The 22748-nt window shown below is 41.1% G+C and overlaps 2 protein-coding genes and 1 long non-coding RNA gene across 4 annotated transcripts in view; 1 reads left to right on the forward strand and 2 right to left on the reverse strand.

Moving 5' to 3' along the window:
* Positions 1-22748, forward strand: part of LOC145434888 (uncharacterized) — a 264906-nt gene that overhangs the window by 39542 nt on the left and 202616 nt on the right. The window lies entirely within an intron of this gene.
* Positions 1-22748, reverse strand: part of LOC145434830 (parathyroid hormone 2 receptor-like) — a 73786-nt gene that overhangs the window by 17084 nt on the left and 33954 nt on the right. For both annotated transcript variants that reach the window (XM_080312059.1, XM_080312060.1), the window contains exon 6: positions 2338-2491. In XM_080312059.1, coding sequence (XP_080168185.1) covers positions 2338-2491 — 154 coding nt within the window. The remainder of the gene's footprint in view (positions 1-2337; positions 2492-22748) is intronic.
* Positions 14950-19183, reverse strand: LOC145434826 (uncharacterized). The gene is made up of 2 exons (XM_080312052.1): positions 15282-19183; positions 14950-15189 (listed from the first exon to the last, which is right to left on the reverse strand). The coding sequence occupies exon 1, from the start codon at positions 18653-18655 to the stop codon at positions 15596-15598; it is 3060 nt and encodes a 1019-aa protein (XP_080168178.1). The 5' UTR covers positions 18656-19183; the 3' UTR covers positions 14950-15189; positions 15282-15595.

Consider the following 22748-nt stretch of genomic DNA (forward strand, 5'->3'; position numbering starts at 1 on the left):
CGAATATATAATAAACTACGTATTGACCCCCCGCCCTCCATACCCGTAGCAATGTGTCGGGAGGAAAGCATCATATTTCGATGGATTTGTTCATTTAACTGAGAAAAATGTATAGGCCTAGTATGAAAGTCAACAGTTGGGATTTCAATATCAAGGGCTAAAACTTCTTCTATGGTCGTATAACTGTCATTGATGACTCTCAATCACTGTTTTGCAGCTATATCATATAAATTTAAGTGAAATATAGAATATGGGTTTTTCTGGTTTTTTTCAACGTCCAAATCTGGGTTTTTCCAAAATATCTCAGTGGCATCTCTGCCTCTGTGGTGTCTTGGAGGCGGCTTCCTCGGAAACTCCCGCTAGCATTTGACCAAGTATGCGCCCTGGAGCATCATTAGCAACAGATGCAGCCACCTTTATTTGATCTTTCAGCAATAGTGCCTCTATTCTAGCAGGATCTGGAACGTGACAATGCTGTTGTAATACGTTTACCGCCTGACGACAAGTTATGTAGTCTCTTGAAGTCGCTATGCTGCCTTTACAGCCTCTAAAATCACATCGCCAGTTGGTAGAATAGATATTTTGATTGCTTCGGCGGTAAGAATATCCATGGTACGCAAGTTTTGGTTTTCCTTTTGTAGAAGTAAAAACTCGGTATTCCGACATGTTGCTGCTCCCACTATGAATAGCGCCAACCGAACGCTAATCAAAGCAAATTTTACTACAACTATACAACTCCAAGATTCGAGAGATCATTTGGTATTCGGGTAGGATTTCGAGCGTTGTTTGGTTTCGAGTCTTTACTCGATAGATTAGACAGCTTGATGATTGCTTGCAGACGTCTGCGGTTTTGTTAATTGCTCGCGATCTGGCAATCCGCGGGTCTGGGTATGATGTTGGTTGCCTAATATTGCCTTCAATTACGTCAACACATTATATTAGAATTATACGCTGGATGTATAGACGAAATAACACCGCTCAATAACATGACTATTTGACATACTGTAGTAGCCAAAGCAAATATTTTCAAATAATGAAACACCAGACTTCATCCTGAAGTTTTAAGGCATAAGCAGAAGCTATTTATTGGATTACTGATGATGGGTATTGGTACCGCGTTGTTTATATTTCCGCCATACAAAGGGACGGACGGTTTTATCAACTGTATTGCGATGATCTAACATTGCGTACATTCATAAAGCGCCAGGTTATCTACCATCGTGTATTGCATTTGTCCGCATCGCCGAAGATTCGGTTCTTGTTAGGATTGGAGGATCGCTATTGTAGACAACAGATTGTGTGTGGTTTTTCAGTAACAGTCATCGTCCATTCGTTTGTACATAATCGCTACGTTTTATATTAAGTGATCAAACAGAGCGTTGAGAGGAATTAACCGATTTTGCGAATCCATCGGGTACCTTTCTGGTGAAAAATGTCCGCCGATTTGGGAATAGCCTACGCAGCCAACGATGAAGCCATACGGCGCTAGAACATGATTTCCATCTTATAACGGTGCTATATATTACAGTTGAAATTCTGAATGCAGGCACCAAACATGCTCACAGCGCAATTTCCGCAATATATTCAGGGCCAAACCATAAAAAAGGGAATGAGTAAGGCCTTGAGTCTGCCCACGGCTTGACTCGGAAAACGCTTGCTCAAACGCCGTATTTCGAGATCGACTGGCATTTCGGCGTTTGGCATTTTCACACCACGAGACCCACGTTTCGGGCAACACGCGACTCCTTGTAGGTACTGACGGCGATAAAACCTTGAAATAAAATAACCGCCACATGTTGACCAAAATGTTCAACATTGATATGACCACTGTCCAGGCGCCGAATGTGCACCTTTGCTCTTATGCCCCCATGCCCATGTGTCCATATGCGCATGTGTGCCCATGCTCTTGTGTACCCATGCTCATGTGTCGTCAAGGCTCATGTATCGCATGCTCATGTGTCACCATGCTCAAGTGGCACTTATTAAATTGTCACCATGTTGATGTGTCCCGATGCTCACGTGTATCCATGCTCGTGTGTCCCTATAGTTATGTGTCCCCATGCTAATATGTCCTCATGTTAATATGTCCCTGTGCTGATATGTCTACATGCCCACGAGTCGCCATGACCAAAAGTCGCCATGCTCAAGTGTCGCATGCTCAAGTGTCGCATGCTATTGTGTCGCATGCTAATATGTCCACGGACCATTCCAGACACCTTCCGAAAAGGTCAAAGAATAAATTTGACCAGGAGTACATCGCCATGTATAATTTGTCCGGTCTGCGGTCTAAAATCTACTTTCGGATCGTCAGGAATCGACCACAACTTGACAACTCACCCCAACCGATCAGGATAAACGTCCGGTAGTACTTCTTGCCGGAAAAGGCAGCTAGGATTATCAAACAGTTTAAATGGAGTGCTTCGACAAGAACCCAGTAATAGTTGGCAGCCGTGAAGTAATAAAAGAGCGTCATCATGAACTTGCAGCCCACCTAAAGAGCAACAGAAAACTGAACGTGAGACGAGACACGCGTAACTGAGTTTAACAATCTAACTGCTTGCATTTGAATAAACGTAATGAATAAGCGAGTAGGGCTAAGTTTCGATTATGCTAACTCAATCCAAATCGACTACTAATTGAAATAAGAGAGTGATTTTTTTTCAAATTTGGATGGTAGGCCTATTCGTTTCTTGCCACCAACGCTTTTGATATCTCTGTATTGTAGAACAGCATTCAGAACATGTAACCCAAGCTGACATTATGTATGTTTGTGGAAACGACGTTTCCGGGAAAGAGTGTTTTTTGTTGATTGTGATACTCATGGTGTTTGTCAACCACTATGATCATTTGCCCGAGGCCCATATCCCCTATTTGTGATCCCGTATCTGCCGACTTGTAGCACGACCATCTTCTAGGCCAGTGGTTCCCAACCTTTTTATGGGTTCGCGGACTCCGTTTGGACAGTAACGGACCCCGGGGAGCCCTACAAGTTCAAATTTCAAATTTAGCTCAGTTATCGTGCATCCGTCATCTTTCGTGTGCAAATGTTAACTGTGGGCTAGTGATAAACAGCAACAAAATGACTCTTCTTGATAATAAAATCATACTATATCTAAAAATTGGGTGAACTTTTATTTTTTAAAAGCGAATTTTGCAGCTGCATTTCTTCAAATACCAGTTCGTGTCTTGAAAATCGACTTGATATGAACGAATGCCGAAAATCCATTTGAACTAAGATTGGTGGTGGCGAATAATAACGCTCCCCACGACTCTTCCGGGTATGATGATTTCATACATACGGTACCAAAATTGAGAAACAAATTTCTTACTGAACATATCACGTCCAGTCTAGTCATTTCTATCCACCAGCTCATCTTGAATGTATTCTGGAATAGTGTTTATGTGTATCACGTGAGAAAACGGATTTTTGGCTGAAAATTATATCTGTCCATTCATTGTCCGTAGGTGCGGAATATTCCTGCGCTTGCTATCTAAAGTCACCACCTCCCATAGCTCTGCCAGTAAATCTCATCACGTGGCTTGGGAGATGATGAAGCACGATTAGCAATATATGCAATTGCTAATATTATAGACATAATTCAATCCTTAGAGTATGGTTTTTTTCGTGTTTCGCTCGACGCACACACATAGAGATATTCCCGATTAGGGATGGTGTGAACGTGAGGTTCACGTTCGCGTTCTGTCTGTGAACCTCAGAAATTTAGAGGTTCACGTTCACAAACGAACCTTGGTAGTTTCTGCGCTGTGAACCTTTTTAATATATTACAATTTTCACTTCATTATAACATGTTTGCATGTAATTTATTGCATTTCAAATGAGGGCCACACTATGAATTTCGCTCGCAGCATAACAAAATCAACACCGAACGAGCATGCACCTTGACAATCTTAAGAATTTCACTTGCTTTGTTACAAAATTTTGCTGGAAATATCCACCTTTCCGTTTGCGAATATTTAGTGACTCTCTGCTGTGAGCTTGATCGGCAATCACACAACATCGAGAGCGAAATACACTACATGTAGTCAGCGAATGATGCTTACTCAACCAATCAATGAAATTGATGAAACGTGCTTTTTGTCAGTGGTAAAAAATGCCTGTCGTCAAGGGGGTCAGGGGGGAGAAGCCACCAGAAGCTTGGTTTATGATCATGTGGGGGCCTAAGACCAACGATATTTGTCGAATCGCAATATTGTCGAGTTAAGTCATCAAGTAATCGGTGTCAATTATCATCATCATCATCATCATCGCTTTATTAGCAATTTTATCAGTTCAATACACCACAAAAAATGCGATACAATGAAAAGAAAGGAAGATGTCGAAGCGACTAGGAGTTGTCTATGGAATCAGACACTCACCTTGGCCTAGGGCCTAGGCGATGTAAAGAGGAGGCATGCACACTGAATGAAAGTAAAGAAGATAGTATATAGAAAAGGGAAGCGACAAGAAATAGGGCGGCATGTCATGGGAAGAGAGATCGATAGGTCAGTCTTGGTCTGGTAATTAGGTCGCTGTACCTGAACGTACGTGTTATTCACAACCTGAAAATATGATCTGTTTGAGCAATCACAATCAGACATTCAACAATAGTGCAGCATGGTTCTACTCAGCCCTGCGGAAGCATCTTCCTGCACTTAACGAAACTCTTGCATAATTTAAATAGGACTAATAGATTAGTTTGTACATTATCATACCCGTCAGCAATTGGTACAGCCTTAAATTGTATCGTATATTATCAATTTTTCCCCTTTCCGCAGTTTCATATTCTATCATCTATTTGGCAGACAGTTTCCGACGTGGTTTAGCAGTTTGACGTATTTGCGATCCATACAACGCCCCGTCAAAAGTGTAATTACCTTGATAGCAATTCAATCTGTAATTCAATCATGTTGCAGAATGAATTGATTTGGCTGATGCCTCGAAGTTTGTGACTTGAACCGACTTGACTTGAGTCGAGTCACCTCCAACAATCGAGTGGATTGACTTGACTCTAGCCAAACTGTACAGTGAATCGAATTGACTTTTTTGACTTTTGGACGTATAGTGACTTGATCCCAACACTGCCCTGAAATTCCCACTAAGGAGGTACGCATTTTCTTTTTATCAACGCTCAGTGTATTGTGCTCACAGTGGCCGAGAGCTAGGGTTGCACTTAAAACAAACGGTGTTTTAAGACACTTTGTCTAAAACATTTTGAAACAGTGTTTTAAACAAATGCCTTTTCGAAAAAATAATTTCAAGTTCTAAAATTATGCCATAATTATCTAAATACTTTCCAAAAACATGTTTTATGAGCCTACGAACAATTATCACCTGATTTAGCTGACGTATATCGATATGGGATGGTTGGAACCCTCAAAATATTCGGTTCAATAGTTACAGCGCATATATTTCGTCAAAGGAGCTATATCTACCCAATATTTTCAATTGGCAATGTCAATCGATTATGACGTCACAATTGAATAATATTGACGTCATCGCTTAAAAGAAACAAACAAAAACAATAAAAACCGTGTTTTAAATTAGGGCGTTGTTTTAAACATGTTTGTTTTCATTCAATTTCTGTTTTAAATGCAACCCAACCGAGAGCAACATTAGTCAGCAAAAAACGATTTGTCTAGAGCAGTGGTTAGTAGTATAGTCGATCGCTCGTGAGGTGGGTGGGGTTCTTATGGCGGGGTGGCGATTCGTATTGAAAACCGGGGGTGGCGACTCGTACTTTCAGACCCCCCGCGGGGCCGCGATTCGTAATGGGTTCTTATGGATGCGGTCGTGATTCGTACTTTTGGGTATAGGCTGGGGCGGTGACTCGTATTGAAAACTCGGGGTCGTGATTCGTACTTTTGGGTATAGGCTGCGGCGGTGACTCGTATTGAAAACTCGGGGTCGTGACTCGTACTTTCAGGTATAGGCTGCGGCGGTGAATCGTAATGAGAACTCGTGGTCGTGATTCGCACTTTCAGACATCTCTCGCGTGGTGTTGAATATGTACGAGTCACCGACAATAACCGCGCAGACGGAAACGTGGCTTGTTGTGAGGATTAAGCAGTGCGTCCTATATTCCGAATGACCTGCGCGCTGAATTGTTTCCGTGCAGTTGTGTGCTACTATCGATTATACACTAGACCGATCAGTGTGAAATAGTTTGATCGTAAATTATGATATATGATGTAGTTTAGTCGTACCAGATGACCGATCGTGTTCTCTTTCGCTATTGATTGCTTCCTGAATAATACTTTCGGCTTATTAGCTGTTTCGCGCCTACAGAATAGTCTGCTGTTCACAGCCACAACAAGAATCACAAGTATACACATTTACACATTCGTTTATTACTCTGAAATCAAACTCTTCACAAAAGCACGTACAATCGTATCATTCACTTTTTTATCATCGCCAAAATTATCCAAGTATTCTTCGGCTGAAAACCCTTGAGCTCTTTTTATCAAGAATGCAATAGCATGATCTCCACACACATCCGAAGTTTTACTCTGTAACTGTTTCCCAGTCACAGAAAATTCATCCGGCTCCAGGAATTCGATTATCTGAGGTTTTAGCGGTCCGAAACCTAGCGAATCATGAAAATGAATATCGTCATCTCTGTATATAGACACCCAGTGAGACCCAGGCAAACTCGACTCATCGTAATTAATGGTGATAGCGAATTTTCCACTAGTTGGTTTCTTCGGTAGCTGATCTACTGGATAAGTTCCTAGATATAGACTTTGTGTGTCAGGATGGTTATAGAGAATATCATTGATCTCAGACGTATTCATATTTCGACGACTTGTCTTTTTTGATTCAACTGTAGAAGATGTTGAAACTCCTTCAAACATAACAAGGTTACGGAGGTTGGTAAAGGCTTCGACGTAGTCAAAACCAGATGCACAGTTCCTGTCTTATGAAGTTGATAACATCCCAAACTATTATCGGGTGTCAAATCAAACACAAAAAGAGTGTATCCATTGACATAATCTTTGCGTGAAATATTTAAAGGTGCCTCGGATTCCCAGCGACCTGTCTGAGAGAATAGTGTCATATAACCTTCGAGTCCGCCATGTTTATCAAAATCGAAATGAAATTCGCGTCCGTTAATTTGACGCCCATCCACACTTAACGAAAGATTTTGAACATCAAAATGTTTAAAGTTGAATGGGTTTTTGGTCCGAACACCGTTAAATGTCGTGGTCTCGACTAAACCAATTACGATCTTCTTTGGCATGGTGCCGCTAACTAACTCTCTATCAATTTTCGACAAGCCCGCCGCGAATGTATGAGTCGACATTTGTAAGCGTATCCAGGGATACTTTGCAGTATTCTTCTGTAATACAGACTTGTGTGCTAAGCTTACACTTTCGGCGATCTTCATCTGTTTGACATACACTTCCATTTCGAGTAAAACAATTTGCACATCCTCCACATCACCGAGCAGACAGAAATTATCTTCGTTACGTGTAAACTTTAATTTCATGTCGACATTATCCAACATACATCTAGACCAGTGCTTTTCAACCTTTTTGAGCTCCGTTCGCACTTTTTTTGTAAAAGAAATTTCGTTCGCACAAACTAATCGAAAATTTGTATACAAAATAAAGATGAAAGATAGACCTATTTACCAACATTTTGTTCAGATGTGCAACAAATTGGCTACTATATAGCTTAAGCTATCAAGTGACTCATTTAAAAGGCAACTTTTTTCGCTCGTTTTGCTTTCAATTATTTCACTAAAACCCTTCTCGGCCAAACAATGTTGTTGGAAATTTGTACAAAAACAGCTACTTTAGGCTTGGATAGCCAGGTCTTAAAATCTGTTGTGCACTCGTATCTAAAATACAGCGTATTTTACGCGAGTGCAAAATACTTGCTGGCAGAAATCTTATTTAAGAGCTGACACAAAGGTCCCGCGAGGCTCCAGTTTGTCGAAAGGATGAAAAACCCACGAGTTTGTGTTGAGGCTTTTGCTTTGGAACATAAGGAGCAAATCGATCAAGGAGAGTAAGCATATTAGAGCTCGCTACCTGATGATACGTTGCTCCAACTTCTGTCTCGAGAAGAGAAGAGTAAATAACCCACGATACTGTGTGTTCTACTATTCAGCGCAATCTAACTTGAGAAATCATGACAGTTTAATAACGCTAAAGCACTACCACCATATCCTGAGTTTTTGTGGCATCTCGCGACCCGAGCCTCACTAATGAAAAGGAATTTATTTTTAATATTACAGTTGTATGCTACGATGTAACGGGTATGTATGACATACAGAACGCGCACACCACAATTCTACCCAACACAGCTCTACAAAACTAGGGCGAAATAAAATATCTGCGTATCGCAGTTGTACTACTGTCTACTCAGATTGCAAGACCGGGACTATTCTGTGCTGACAACGGAGCATATCCAATCCATCTCGAAAGGTTTGGCCATCCAGTATCGGTCATTTGTAACCGAGGTTTTGTCGCCGCTTATGTTTTGGCACCGCATTTTATCAGCGGTTTGTTCGCCAACACTTTACGTCTCGTCTGCATGTGTCCCGGCGCAGAAGAGGTTGGCCTCGAAATGAATGAGTCTCATAGTCCTGAACTCGCTCGTTGCACACCCCTACACTAGTTCATCCCAACGGTCTTTGACCACGTTTTGCAGAAAAAACAGTCGGACAAATCTTTTCACGAATTCTCATGATAAAGCCATATTTAATGCGTGTCTCGCTTATTGGCTACAGTACCCAACACAGTGATCTTGGATATGTAAAAACGATCGCAAGATTTTTTGCAATACATTCAATATATATTACTGACATATTAACAGATAGCTTTGGCACCGTGTCTACCCAAAATTATACCCTTTGCGGTTAATACTTCAATAACCCTTGAAGGGGTAAAAATTTGCGTCACAGTAACTTGCGAATGTATTTAGGCCTAATGATGGTATTTACTACCATCCTTGTGCCTCGCGCAAATCGGACAGTTATTACGAAAATATAATAATTGTTAAGCGAAAGAAAGCAGAAAGTCAATTTGACGTCATTTTCCCAGCCTGTCGCAGGCTCAGACGGTCTGATATACTGAATGTCTGCCACTATAGAGATTGTAGACATCTCTATACTGCCACTACACCAGCTTCCAGACAAGGCTTCTGGTTACGTAATAATTAGAGTGCGAGAATATTAATTACTACGGATTGTGAGAGATACTATTAGTATTAGTGGTGCGACGTATTAGGTTTTTACAATTGCGTCGCAACTACAGACGTTACACTGATCTCAAATTTGCCATTACGTTTATTTGAAATATTCCACGTCAGAAAAGTTAACAATTAATCACGATTTTCATTCGCACTTGATCCGGATTTTCATTCGCACCATTCGCACTACCTTCGTCATTCGCACTTGATCCGGATTTTCATTCGCACTGTTCGCACCACCTTCGTCATTCGCACTGTAATTTTTTTCATTCGCACAAGTGCGAACCGTCACACAGGTTGAAAAGCACTGATCTAGACTGTTCAAAAAGACCCATTCGAATTTTTCCGATCAACTCTAGCGGAGTGCTGTTTTTTGTAAGGTCTTTTCGTTTAACATATCCAGTATTCGCTGCACCAAGAACATCCATAGATCCAGCGACATCTTTATAAAAACCTTGGCCTTGCACAAAACTCTCCGAGGCCCCGTGAGTATCATTCAACAACCGAGAGATATAAGCTTTGTACGCATGACAATTATCCGAATTTGTGATAACCTCATTTGAAATAGTTACATCGATTTGTTTGAAAAGAGAATCCAACATGTTATTGACCAGGCCCACTTGTGTATCGTTTGCTAAATCAGTTCCATCGCGTTTAGTGAGCTTCAAACGTAATCTCAAGAACGTGTTTTGTAGATCCATATATCGATCCGTCCTTGGTAATTGTACTTCCATGACATTACCTAAACTATGGGGTTTGACGACGACATATTGCGATTCCTCAATACTGGTTTGTGTGTGGGGTATACTAAATATGTTTAATCCAGAGTTATGACATTCTCGGGAACCCGCATGCATCAACATAGTTCTTAGTCGAATATATCCTGTTGTTTACGACGACGTTTGGATGAAGTGTTCTTTGACTTTGTTTTTTTCCTTTTTATAGCTTTTGGGGTTAAAATTTTATCAATCACTCGACCGCCAGCTTGTTTACTTCTCTTGACAACACTAGACTTGATCGAGTTACCCCGTAATAGATCTCTCGCTATTTCACCTCCAGTCCGTAACAATTGACCACCAGCGTATTTCGCAATAGGTGTCACTAAACGACCGAGTGATTTAAACAAACTCCCGATACCGGAACCGGCTTGAACTCCACCACTGAAATATCCATAACCATCACCTGTCTGGTTATAATGACGATGGACAGAATGATGATCACACGTGAAAACAACTTTCATAATCGCTTCCTAATGTTAAATGTAGCTTGCAATGAACGACTTATTATATTTATAGGTTCCCCAAACTCATCCCTGAGGTAAAGACTTACAGAATCTACAACATCTTTTGAAACAGGGAAATAATACGGATTTGTCGCTACCCAATTATGCGTGACATCACCAGTTGTCAGCGGTATAACTCGTAATAAACGCGCTAACGTATCTCCAAGTAAGTGAGGGTGAATAATATCACAATACACAAACAAATATTGACCAATCGCCGGTTCGGTTAAAGTGAAATCGATCTCCATGAGGGCTAATTCACAATATCTCGTCGGGATGTTGTTGATGGTGAGTAGTCTGTGTTCAAAATCAGCACCAAGCATAGAGGTGGTTAACGTCACTATTTTCATCGTGCGTGGAGTGTCAATGTGGTCTCTATATCATGTACTAACTGACCGTATTGGTCCCGGATGGTGATTTTTATATCGCGGATGTGGTTAATCGACACTGGGAAATAAAACGGTTTTTCATATACAACTTCTTGTCTCATACACGTCTCGTTATTTACTTGGATCACACGAAGCAATTGACTCATGTAATCACCCACCGGATGATGTCGTAGTACATTGATATACACAAAAAAATATCTGAGGTGGGGTTGAGTTGGTTTAGGTTTGATCGACGTGACATTACATACTGGTGTCGACACTTGATCAACTACACTGAAATAATTCGTGAATATCTCCGTGGGGTGGAGTGTGATACGTTTCGGGTAACGAATTCGGAAAAGTTCATCGTTGATTCTTTCGGTGAAACAGTGTTTGAAACTATCAGATAATATTCTTCGCGTCAACTCGAGGTTGTTTGCATAATTCCCAAGTGGTGTTAGGTACGCTTCTACTATTCGATCTTTCTCATTATGTAGCTCCCAGAGTGCTTGATCACGATTGATTATAATTCGAGCAAGAGATTCACTGACAAAACTCATATCCATCAACGCAAGCTCATTACAAATAATTTCATTCGGTAGCACCACCGAGAATTCACCTTGGGTGCCAGACAACGTGATGTAAGTCATATTGAATCAACAGCTCTACGACGGAAGCGTAGGGTTACTGTCACTGGTGCTTTTCGAAATTTAATAGGGTTGCCAGCTGCATCACGTAGATAAATTCGTATCGTTCTAAAATTGTTTCTCGCTAAAGCAAAGAAGTATGGTTTTGGGAATATGTTGATTTGGTTTTCATTCGGTTTAGCGGTTACAGTAACCACCCGTAAAAGTTGTTGCAGCTTGTTACCATGTGGTCTTGGTTGTATCAGATCGCAATACACATAAACCTTATCAATCCGTTCCAACTTTATCGCAGGTGTAAATATAAATTCCACCACTCCGCGGCGACGAGATACAACGCGTCTAAATGTTATTGTGTCCAATACAGAACCAAGCGGTATCAGCCCGTAAGGCTCGGGTGAATCATGCGTGGTACGAGGTATGTGTTTGACGCTAGAGTCTGCGGTATCGGTATTTATGGGTACACCCCGCTTGTATCTTTTTTTACTCGTGACTAATCTTCTGAATGTGATTCTAAAGTCTCCGAATCCTTGTAAAATGAAAATGTCCCCCATGTAATATTTCTCGTACGATTCTAACATTTCACCGATGCTGTAATACGAGCCTTCGGGAATATAATACCGATCGGTGTATCCATTCGCATCGACAAATCCAAAACCGATACTTTTCGCTGTCACTTCAATTCGTGGTTGAAAATCATGGGGGAAGGTCAGCTCACATAATCCTAGCTCATGGCGATTCATTTCTAATTCTTTGTAAAGTTCCGTTTGAAAATCTGTGCTAGTGTTCGGAAATTTATCCAAACTCGCATTCGAAGGTAAAGTCAACAACATTTTATTGTTTCTTTCAACATATACGGTGAGGTGATGGATTCGGTAATAAATACCCAAGTGAAGAAGACAGTAGCGTTAAATATATTTCACGATCCACCCCGACAGAAATTTGATATAACGAAAACACGATTACACACACTAACATACAAATCTGTACAATAAACACAATCTGGTTTTTCAGACTGTTCGAGACTTGACCCACGCGAGATGAGACGGAATCAGAATCCATAGTTTGGTTGAACAACATTTTCAGCGTCTATTTATACAAATCCGAGACCCAGGAATTAAATTTAGATGGGTAACCCAACCATTTTACAAGATATTGCGTTTTCTTTCCTTTCTTGCGAGTAGACAGGATTTTCTCGATATTATAAATATTATTATTTTTAGTTATTGGTTGTAATTCTTCACGTTGGAAGCGACCGTCTATAACTTCACCGTGGTAGTCTTTCAATTGATAAGTAGGAGGGTCACCTTTACGACATTGAGATACGAAAAAGATTTCTTCGCTCCAACTCGCCAAGGCACTTTTCACAAAATTACCACGTGATTTCGAAATCCTGACGGGTGTGCCGATAGTTAGTTTGGGTTTTTTAGGGGTCATGTCACCGTATAACCTATGGAAAATTTGTTCTTGATTTGAATAATCAACATCCGCTGGAGGGCACCCTATAGCCACGTGAAAAGTAGTGTTGTACCCCTGGCATATCTCGGACAGGACATCGATATAATTCAAAGTCTTATTATGTGTGAAATAACGGTATAACACTTGCTTCACAGTACGAATAACACGCTCGCATATCGATGCTTTCAGTTCACTATTTGTATGAAAATGGCGCACATTGTTATCTTTCAAGAAAGTCTGAAACGCACGGTTAGTAAACTCAGAACCCTGATCACTTTGAATAACATGAGGTATACGATCCTTGAATATTTCCTTGAATCCACGAATAATACCTTGCGAGGTTTTGTTCTTGAGTGGATACAGATATAAAAATCGGCTGAAACAATCGATCGTCACCAAAACATATTTAAAATTGTCGTTTTCTTTTGAAAGATTTTGCATATGCATGAGATCGGTTTGATACTGAACACCAAGACCAGACGTAATCACTCTAGGTCTCTTAAATTTCTTTCGATATGGAAAATGTTTTGTGTACGCGTCCTTGCTCGAAAGAAACTCCTTGACTTTGGCTCTATTCCGCCCTCTAGAGAATACGTATGCACCGCGATAACTACCGGGTAGCCCTGGCGTGAAATACTTAGTATGGCTCCCATCCGTATCGTCTCGGGGTCTTGGGTGTACGACCGCTTTTCGTCTTGGCATGCTGAGTCTTTACTTTGCTTCGTTGGCTACTCGGTGATGGTGTAGGAATCCTTGATGGTTCACCCTTGATCAGACGTCGCAGTGCGTCCAACTCACTAGCCGAAAATAGATTCCTTTGTTCTGATATATCGATTTTCATCGGTTGATTCAATGTGTCGTGTTTTATTTGATAACGATTTAGCGCGTCGTTATATAAGGCTAATTTTCGTTCTTGGGGTATGTTCATCTGTAATATGTCGCTCATACATTTATCGATATCCAAATTCAATTTCTGAACGTCAGCTCCGTTGATCGGGCTCGGATTTATGAAGATTTTTTTAAAAGAAGTCATTTTTTGAAAAGATTACCGAGTAAACCAGTGACGACGGGTAGGATGCTTGATAATAGAGTCATAAACATACCCCCATGCTGGTTAACCATACGTTTTTTATGTCGAATGGGGATGTCTTTCCTGACAAGTCGACGTAAACTACATTTATGAGCTGATAGTCGCTTTCTTTTATACTTTGAAAGAGGGATGTTGCCGTTTAAAATGTTCTTTGTACAATCGCATATACACTCGATCAATTCTTTGCTGGCTCCCGATATAATTTGCTTGCGTATCTCGGGTTTACTTTTATGTAGGAACTCTAGTGTGGGTATATGCCGCCGTGTCCGAGCTGGTACCTTGGTCATTTTGAGTTTAAAGTCGTCTCTGTGCCTGGCTATTTATACCATCGGGCTATAAACCACCATGGTTTCACCAGGAAATATATTGGTCATAACTCGTCGATTTTCAGGCGCTTCTTGCGTGACATCAAGAAATAAATAACCATGAGGTCGTCTAGCAGCGTCACGATAAGCCTCTGTTAAAAATCTAGAGTTTGGGTACATTTGTCGACCAAGAAAACTGATCTGCTGTTGGTCGCGCGGATTCTTGAAAATCACCATATACGAGCTTGAAAGACTCAAGTCACGTGCTCCTTTACCCTTGTGATACAGGTTCTGTGTGATATAGCAAATTGACTTTGCCGAATGATGAGAAAATCTTGTAAAGTAGTCTGCAATTTTCGCTGTCTCAGTCATGAAATCATCCACTATAATCAAGGTGTCTTCAGAGCAAACCTTCAACTCTTCTAAAATATCTAGACCGGCGTGGAATTCTACGTTATGCATCGTCTTGAAAACCTCCTGATAATTATTGTAACAATACACGACCCTGGATACACTTGGTTTAATCATGGATGTCGCATGCTGAATCAGCTTTGCAACAAAAGTAGTCTTCCCACTTCTCGAAGGACCACTCACAATACACGCGAATGGGTGGATCAATTCCATCGTTTGTTGTTTATTGAAACCTCGATAAAGTGTATGTGTTTATATATCAACAAGGTTGGGAATATCCACTGTTGTAGTCATCTTGTTCTAGTGGAATATATAATCCCAGTAGAGTTCGATTTAACAATTTTCCGCGGGTTATGAAATCTTCATCTGTTCCTCGTCGTCAGTGGAAGTTGTAGTGTTACGAACGCTTCAGGTCGTCAAGCAGCTGACCCCAATCTGTAAAATAATAAATCACATAAGAGGATTCGTAATACGTTCATAGCGCTTTAAAATCTAACAGTGTTACTATACCAAACTATAGACCTTACCACGGATCACAAGTTTTGGTGGTCTGCTTTTCATCAATCGGGTATCATCGACGTTGGGAGTTGTTTGGTAGAACCAAGAATCATGAACTGTGGTAATTCCCGCTCCAAGGTAATCATCTCTACATGTAAACCATTAAAATCTAACGACATGACAGACTTTAGATAGGTAATAGTGTTATCCATCTGGAAAACAAATGATACATGAACACACAATACAAATAAATCACATGAAACATACAGTATATACAAATAAATTAAAGTCACACAAAATATATACAAGTACACCACAATAACATTCAACGCCGCGATTTATTTTATCTTGGGTCACCGTGAAAGCGATTGAGACCGTGGAAAGATGCATCGGTGTCGTATCTCACTTCCATCAAGCCAGGTTGATGAAGATAATGAGCATACGTATCTTTACAGCATTGTCTCGAGCGGTCAAAAGAAATCGGATCAGTCAAGAATTCGTTTCGATGGTTATCACAAAAATAACGTGGAAACCAATTTTTGTAATCACAGTAAAATTCGTTCCTTTTCTCGGAAATGAGAATATCATCGAGCGGTGCTGAATGCGCGATGAAAAACGAGTTGATATCCACCGAAAGTAGCATGAAGCTGTCGGCGCGAAAATATTTGCATAAACAGTCATAAAAAAACGACAACATCCGTAATTTGACATTATTATACAACCAGAACGATACTTGAATGCAGTTATCTTGCTCGATCTTTTGAGGGTGCTTCGTTATTTCAAATAGATCTGTGTTTAATTGTTCACACTTGACGAAAAAGCGATCCTCCACATTTGCGTTCAATTCACTTTTATCACAGAACGTGGTTTGTTCGAGTTTACGTGGATTCATTAACTCGCGATCATAACAAGAATTCGCAGCGAGTTTTTGCGTTAGCCCAATAATCTCCATGTTAGGATCGCGATCCCCAGCACGTCGACAGTCTGAGACATTTTTCGCAAAGTTGTCAAAACATGTCCTTTTTGTGAATTCGACAGCCTCATGAATTTTTGGTACCACCAACCCGTGATCTACATACCATTTGATCAAGTCGGAGGTTAGCAAGATTTTCTTACCGCAGTACGACGCAACCAACATGTCAGTGGGTTTACTGGGTGATTTCCGATCTACAGCAAGCTGATTCATGTCACTTTTCACGGTATCGCGAGACACTGTGGTATTTTTGAATATCGGGCGGAGTTGAGCGAATCGCTTTTTCGAATGTGGTCGAGTACAAATATCAACCAGCAAACAACCAAAGAAAGTACCATTCATCACCATCTCCATCAATTTCTGTGGGGTGACAGACTTGGCACGAGTCAGTTGTGGTTGAATGCCATCGAGATATCGCACAATATGAGGATTTCTCTTCTTCTCAATATTCCACTCACATTCCCATTTACATACAACCTGATAATTGAGACTTTCATAATAATCATGAATGTCTTTAGCTCGCTCTCGACGTACTGGGTCATCACATCCGAATCTGCAATTGTGGGCGTGAAAATCACATCTAAGGAACGATAAGATTACCCCTTGTCCGGCCGAATTACGATAAAACCCATCAGGTCGATAATTGCGTATCCCCACGTGAATTTCAGACCCGTTAAAAGCGTGGTGAACATGCACCTTATGAATATGAGAATACCAATTCATCCACTGGGTTACAGTCTCTGAGCATTTCGGCGCGGTCTTGACAGGTTTGAATTTAGTACACTCGGCGTCGATTGGTTGCCAACGTACCGCAAATCCGGTTGGACTTGGTCGACTTAAAGCATACAGATAGAGTGAGTCGCTGGTCAAACTTGTTATATGTCGCGCAATCTGTGCATTTTCCTTATAGACATGCTCTTTGATTCGGGTTACACCTGGTTTTGGGTGTCGATGGAAAATGATCGATGGTCCACCCGCTAAATTATCCCTGAATAGCGAAAACAGATCTTTATGTTTGTCGTTGAACATTGCGAAATCCCGTGGGATGCTATTAAAAAGATGTCTCGATACAACCCCGAGCAGACAGACCGTATCCTTGAATATATCAACATTGAATTGACTTTTGAAAGATTGGAATTGTTTTTCTAAAACCTCTATGAGGTAGCGAGTATCGTTCGCGTTGCACCATCCGAGATAATCACGCAGAGAGGTCATTTTGTTGTCGTTCCAAACCTTCAAACAGTTTTCATATTCCGATGTTGATATATTGTAACCTTTTAGTGGGTTATAAAACTCGTCGTGGCTAGGAAGACTCGAGTTATCCAACTTCTCCAAACTAGTCAGAAACTGATGCGGGAAGTGAGCTTTAGTGGTGCTACATTTGAAGGCTTCCAAATATGAATCATACGAGAACCCGGGTGCCAAGTAATTCACAATATCCAAGAATTTGAGTCTGTTGGTCGTCATTGAGAGAAATTTGTTACCGCGTTTCAGTACACTAAGATTGTCGTCAACGAGAAAGCCAAACAAATACGCTTTGAGCCAGTTCAAGTCATACCGATCACCATTGAACGACAAAACAGGAATTTGACGTAAATAACGCATAAACTCCTCCTGTAAACGTTCAAGGGGTATTGGGTGTTTTGAAGGATCAAGCGCTTTCATTTCGGTAATTTTTGATTTGAGCATGTCCAGGTAGGGTCGATATTCTGTGAGACACAGTCTGAATGATTCGGTTTGAATATCATGAAAATGATCAATCATTTGTGCGCACAAATCGTTTGTGTCGCCGCTCGAGACAATTACATGCGACTCCGAGTAACCTTCCACATTAGACGATATGCCAACAGAGATGGGGATGTTCTGGTGCTCTCGCAAAGTTTTAGAGGTATCATACACACTCTCTATACTGAACGCGATACGGTATTTGAAATAACGAAGCTGATGAGGAACAAACACCCCTTCTAGATCAAGTTTTTCAAAGATGTTCAGAGGAGGTGTATACACGCCACCTGGAAACACTTCAACGGGACCCGTTACACATTTGTGTCTGGTCAAATCATATTGTTCATCAAATAATCGTTGGCAAACATCACATTTATAGGTCTCTATATATCGCCTCATATCAGTAATGAGACAGAAGTGTGCATTTTCTAAATGCAAGTACACAGGTTTCCCTTCAAACGTACTACGACGGAGCGCGACAGCTTTACCATCAGTCTTGGTGTACACAATTATGGCCACATTAAACAAGTCCTCGATATCATCCAGCATGTCGAGAGTCACACCGGATTCTACATTTACACCATAGACCGAAGTAAACTGTTGAGCCATTGCCTTTGTATCTTTTCCTAGTGAGTGACCAATACAGCGAAAAGCACACAGATTGTCTCTGTACCGATTTCGATTTTTTTGATGGGTAAATGTCATTATACATCTCGCTCTCGCAAGCCATATCGGGAGTTTAATACCAGTGCAACCAATCAACACGCCATCGGTAGGATATACATAAAACTGTACATTAGTCACACAGACCGACAGTGACTTTGTGTTTGGTCGAGAGTCTCGTAACACATCTAGTGCGGTTTCCAAGTGGATAGATTCAACAAATTCATCGAATTTAGCTAGTGTTGAAATTGCCGCTGGTGTTTCTAATACACTATCAACATTCGCCGATGCATGAAAATAGCGAAATCTTAGAGTCTCGATGTGGTACAAAATAAATGCATACGCGAAATTGATTTTGAAACGAGTCGACTCTGAGAAAAATATAGCTTGTATATCGCGGAAAACATCCGCTAGCTCCCGACCGATGACTCGGATATTATACACACGCCGACTCTGATTCACTACATACGATTTTATCGCTTGCCAGTTCTGATTTACAACTTCTTGGCGTTCGTCCGCGATCTCTGGTGGTGCATTCGATTCTTCGCGAACACGATTTCTCCGTCGTCGACTCATCTGTAAAATTAATAACACGCGGTCAAATTCAGCACTTTGGGTACATTAAACTAGTCTTACTTACAATCTAGTTTCTTCGCCGGTGTCTTCCCGGATTCTTTATGCTTAATAAAACAACACATCATACTATGTCCGCTAACGTAGTGATGCAGCAGATAACTTACCAGTAGACTCGGCGTTCAACTTGAACCTTGAGCTTGCTCTGTCTGTTCAACAACAAAATCATTACATCATGTTCACTAGTTCGGAACAGTAATAACTCACCGTTTCAATTCTTTAATTCCACGCTTGTTTTGTCTGATGGATAAACGAATAACATATTACGTTCATAAATCAAAGTAATCATACTGAATAACTTACTAATTAACTCCTTATCCAACAATCCGCAGTTGAATATACCCAGACAGTAAGCCACGTTGTTCGCCGCTCGACACCCTAAACCGCTGATTCGAGATTACAAGAGCACCAGCACCACTGGTGGTTGTGCTTTCAGAAGCTATTGTTTATTTATGGCTCTAATGTAAAATCTGAAACGGAAAACAGAAATTGAGAATAGACACTCACAACAATGAAAATCATTCAGCACAAATTATACTTCAATTTCGTTCTAATTTCTAGAAGTCGATGCAAGTACTCATCGGTTGCGGTATTTAATTCAGGCTGAATCTCATCAAGACTCCAACGCTGACCCTTGACAGTAAGCAATCGTTTGATGTCAGCCATGAGCTTTGTGACAGTCAAATTTTTTTTCTCCGTCAACGAATCAACATAACATAGTATTGAACCTAAATGCGGCTTAACAACGTCAATAGTCTGGAGGTAGGTGACCATCTTGTCAACTGTGTATTGACATAACTTTTCTTCCTGCTTCTTTTTTCCCTTCACGTCGTCGCGAAAATCATCGTCACTCGCGCTTTTAGATTTCGCAGGTTTCTTGCTAGCCTTCTGTCTGGGTTCAGTACGACTCGAATTTTTCGATTTCCCATTACGAATCTGTTTAACCGGTGGTATGCTCGCCGTTGTCGATATGGCTCTTTTTCGAGTCGGCTTGTCGGTTGATACAGATTTAGGAGTATCAGTTACCGATAGCGACCCCGCGGGGCGCGGTATCGTCATCCCAGAAGTCGACGGTTTCTCGGGATTCGGTAATTCGTTGCTAACGGCTGTCTCGTCGGTCGGTACACACGGTATCGTCACCAAGTTCGTGAGATCGTTAATCGCGCTTTCTCTAGCTAGTTGACCCGACTTCAGCCACGCCTGGCGCGCTATATCTGTATAGTTTGACTGCATTTCGATCGTTGCCGTAAGGTCGCGTTCTGCGGATTCAACTCTTAAATCCGGCGTCATCAGATCACCAGGATTAATCACATCAAAGATATCCGCGTTCTCTTCAAATTGCGATTCGAATGCATTTGGTTCATAACCAAATTTGTCAAGATTATCTATCTGAACCTCGGCCATTGTATAATAATTAATCTAACTGCTCCAACCAACGTTTATGTCTGCGACAGCGAAGTATAACAATCGACTCGTGGGTGTTGGCTATTTATAGATTTAATTTGATAGTAGCACGCGGTTGGATGGAAAATAATTCGGCGCGCAGGTCATTCGAAATATAGGTCGCACGCACACTGCGTAATCCTCAGAACCGATCGCGTTTCCGACTTTCAGAACCGGACGTATTTAGTGTGTCACAGATCAAAACGTCGCTACAGATATCTGATTTTTCAAAATCGCACAGCGCACTGCGCTTTAGTGAATTTCCTGTTTAGCGCAACGGCCGATTTTTATTGCGCCACACATGTCAAACGCACCCGCCAACATCTGTTTTTTCGAAATCTGAGTGGTGTATTTCACCATTTTAACACATTGTGGTGTCATTCTCATGGTTTACTTTTTCAGTTGATAGTTACATATACTCGTTATGGCAACTAGCGCGATTATTGAGAATTATCTTCTGTACTATCATAATTTGACTACCCCCGCCTTGAGCGAAACGGAAAAATTCATCCACGGAGTACTAGATTTCTATGTACATGGACAAAACGTGAGCCGTGTTCGAAAGTGTGATTTTACCGCATTGGTTAACTCGATTCGATCATACGGCATCGACTGGAATGGGGTTTTTAGTGTCATAACCATTGCGGCGATGAAAAGTGACATACATACCCTAGCGGCGTACAGAGATTTAGCAACAGACGTCTTGAATACTCACTACAGTACATTGATAATTGACTGGGTAAGAAGAAAATTCATTCGTGTCGTTTGTCACTTGTGAACGGCATCCTTTCTTACAGAACTCCTGTAAAGTTTATTTCAATCCAAGTCTATTCACGCGGGTCATCAGGATTATACAAAGACTGTTAACTCACTCAATACCACGCACCTAATTCTATAAATGTCGGCGGATTTGCTGATGGCTCTCACTTTACCAAACGATATGGCATCGAACAGCATCAACACTATGCAAGTCGGAGCAACTTCAAATTTTCACGTCGGCGTCAAATTCGTCTCATCACCCAAAAGAGGTGGCGTTAGCCAATATCTCAAAGGTATATTCATCGACGGTAATAACGAAGAGATATCTTTCACGTGTTTCAATCGTGAATTGTTCGGGGTCATTGAGAAAGCATTCTCCAAACGAAAAAAACTCATGGTCAAATCCGGTTGGGTCCAAATTGACAAGTTTACTGGAAAACCTGCTGTATTACTGGGACGGGCTTCGTCAGTAACTCTGCATGGAAAATCGAGACATACGACCGAAGAATACCCATTATTGACCTGTGAATCGGTATACGGAAATAAAGATGAATACGTCTCAATCGCCGCTACTTGTGTTTCTCGAGAGGAGAAGACGGTCAATTCTGGTGCCGGAAAGGAGTTGAAATTATACAGTTTTACATTGAAGGATGATACTGGTGAGGTGGTTTTGGACCAATGGAACAAAGCCTCGCTCGTACCCGGGAAGAAATATCAACTCACTCGTGTTAAAAACTGTGTCGGCAGCTTGAAAATCGATTCGTTAACTAGACTTGTTGAATTGAAAGAATAGTTTGCATATTTGTATACCACAATACAATATTTCACGTAATATGTATGACCTATGTGTTTCGACAACTAGGTTAGTGCAGTGTTGTTCTACTGATCGAGGTGTGAAAATTGCGCTATCGCGGTGAAGTCGCGACTGTGAACAGCAGATTATTTTGTAGGCGCGATACAGCGAATAAGCCGAAAGTATTATTCAGCTAGCAATCAATAGCGAGAAAAGAGAACACGATCGGTCATCTGACACGACTAAACTGCGACATCATATATTATAATTTACGATCAAACTATTTCGCACTGAACGGAATAGTGTAATAATCGATAGTAGCAACTGGACGAGAAATAATTCAGCGCACAGGTCATTCGAAATATAGGTTGCACTGCTTAATCCTCTTGCAAGCCGCGTTTCCGTTTGTGCGGTTATTGTCGGTGACTCGTACATATTCAACACCACGCGAGAGATGTCTGAAAGTGCGAATCACGACCACGAGTTCTCATTACGATTCACCGCCGC

The sequence above is a fragment of the Botryllus schlosseri genome, chromosome 3, assembly GCF_051294905.1.
Source record: "Botryllus schlosseri isolate E-star chromosome 3, Bs_hap1, whole genome shotgun sequence".
In the NCBI taxonomy this organism is placed as follows: Eukaryota; Metazoa; Chordata; class Ascidiacea; order Stolidobranchia; family Styelidae; genus Botryllus; species Botryllus schlosseri.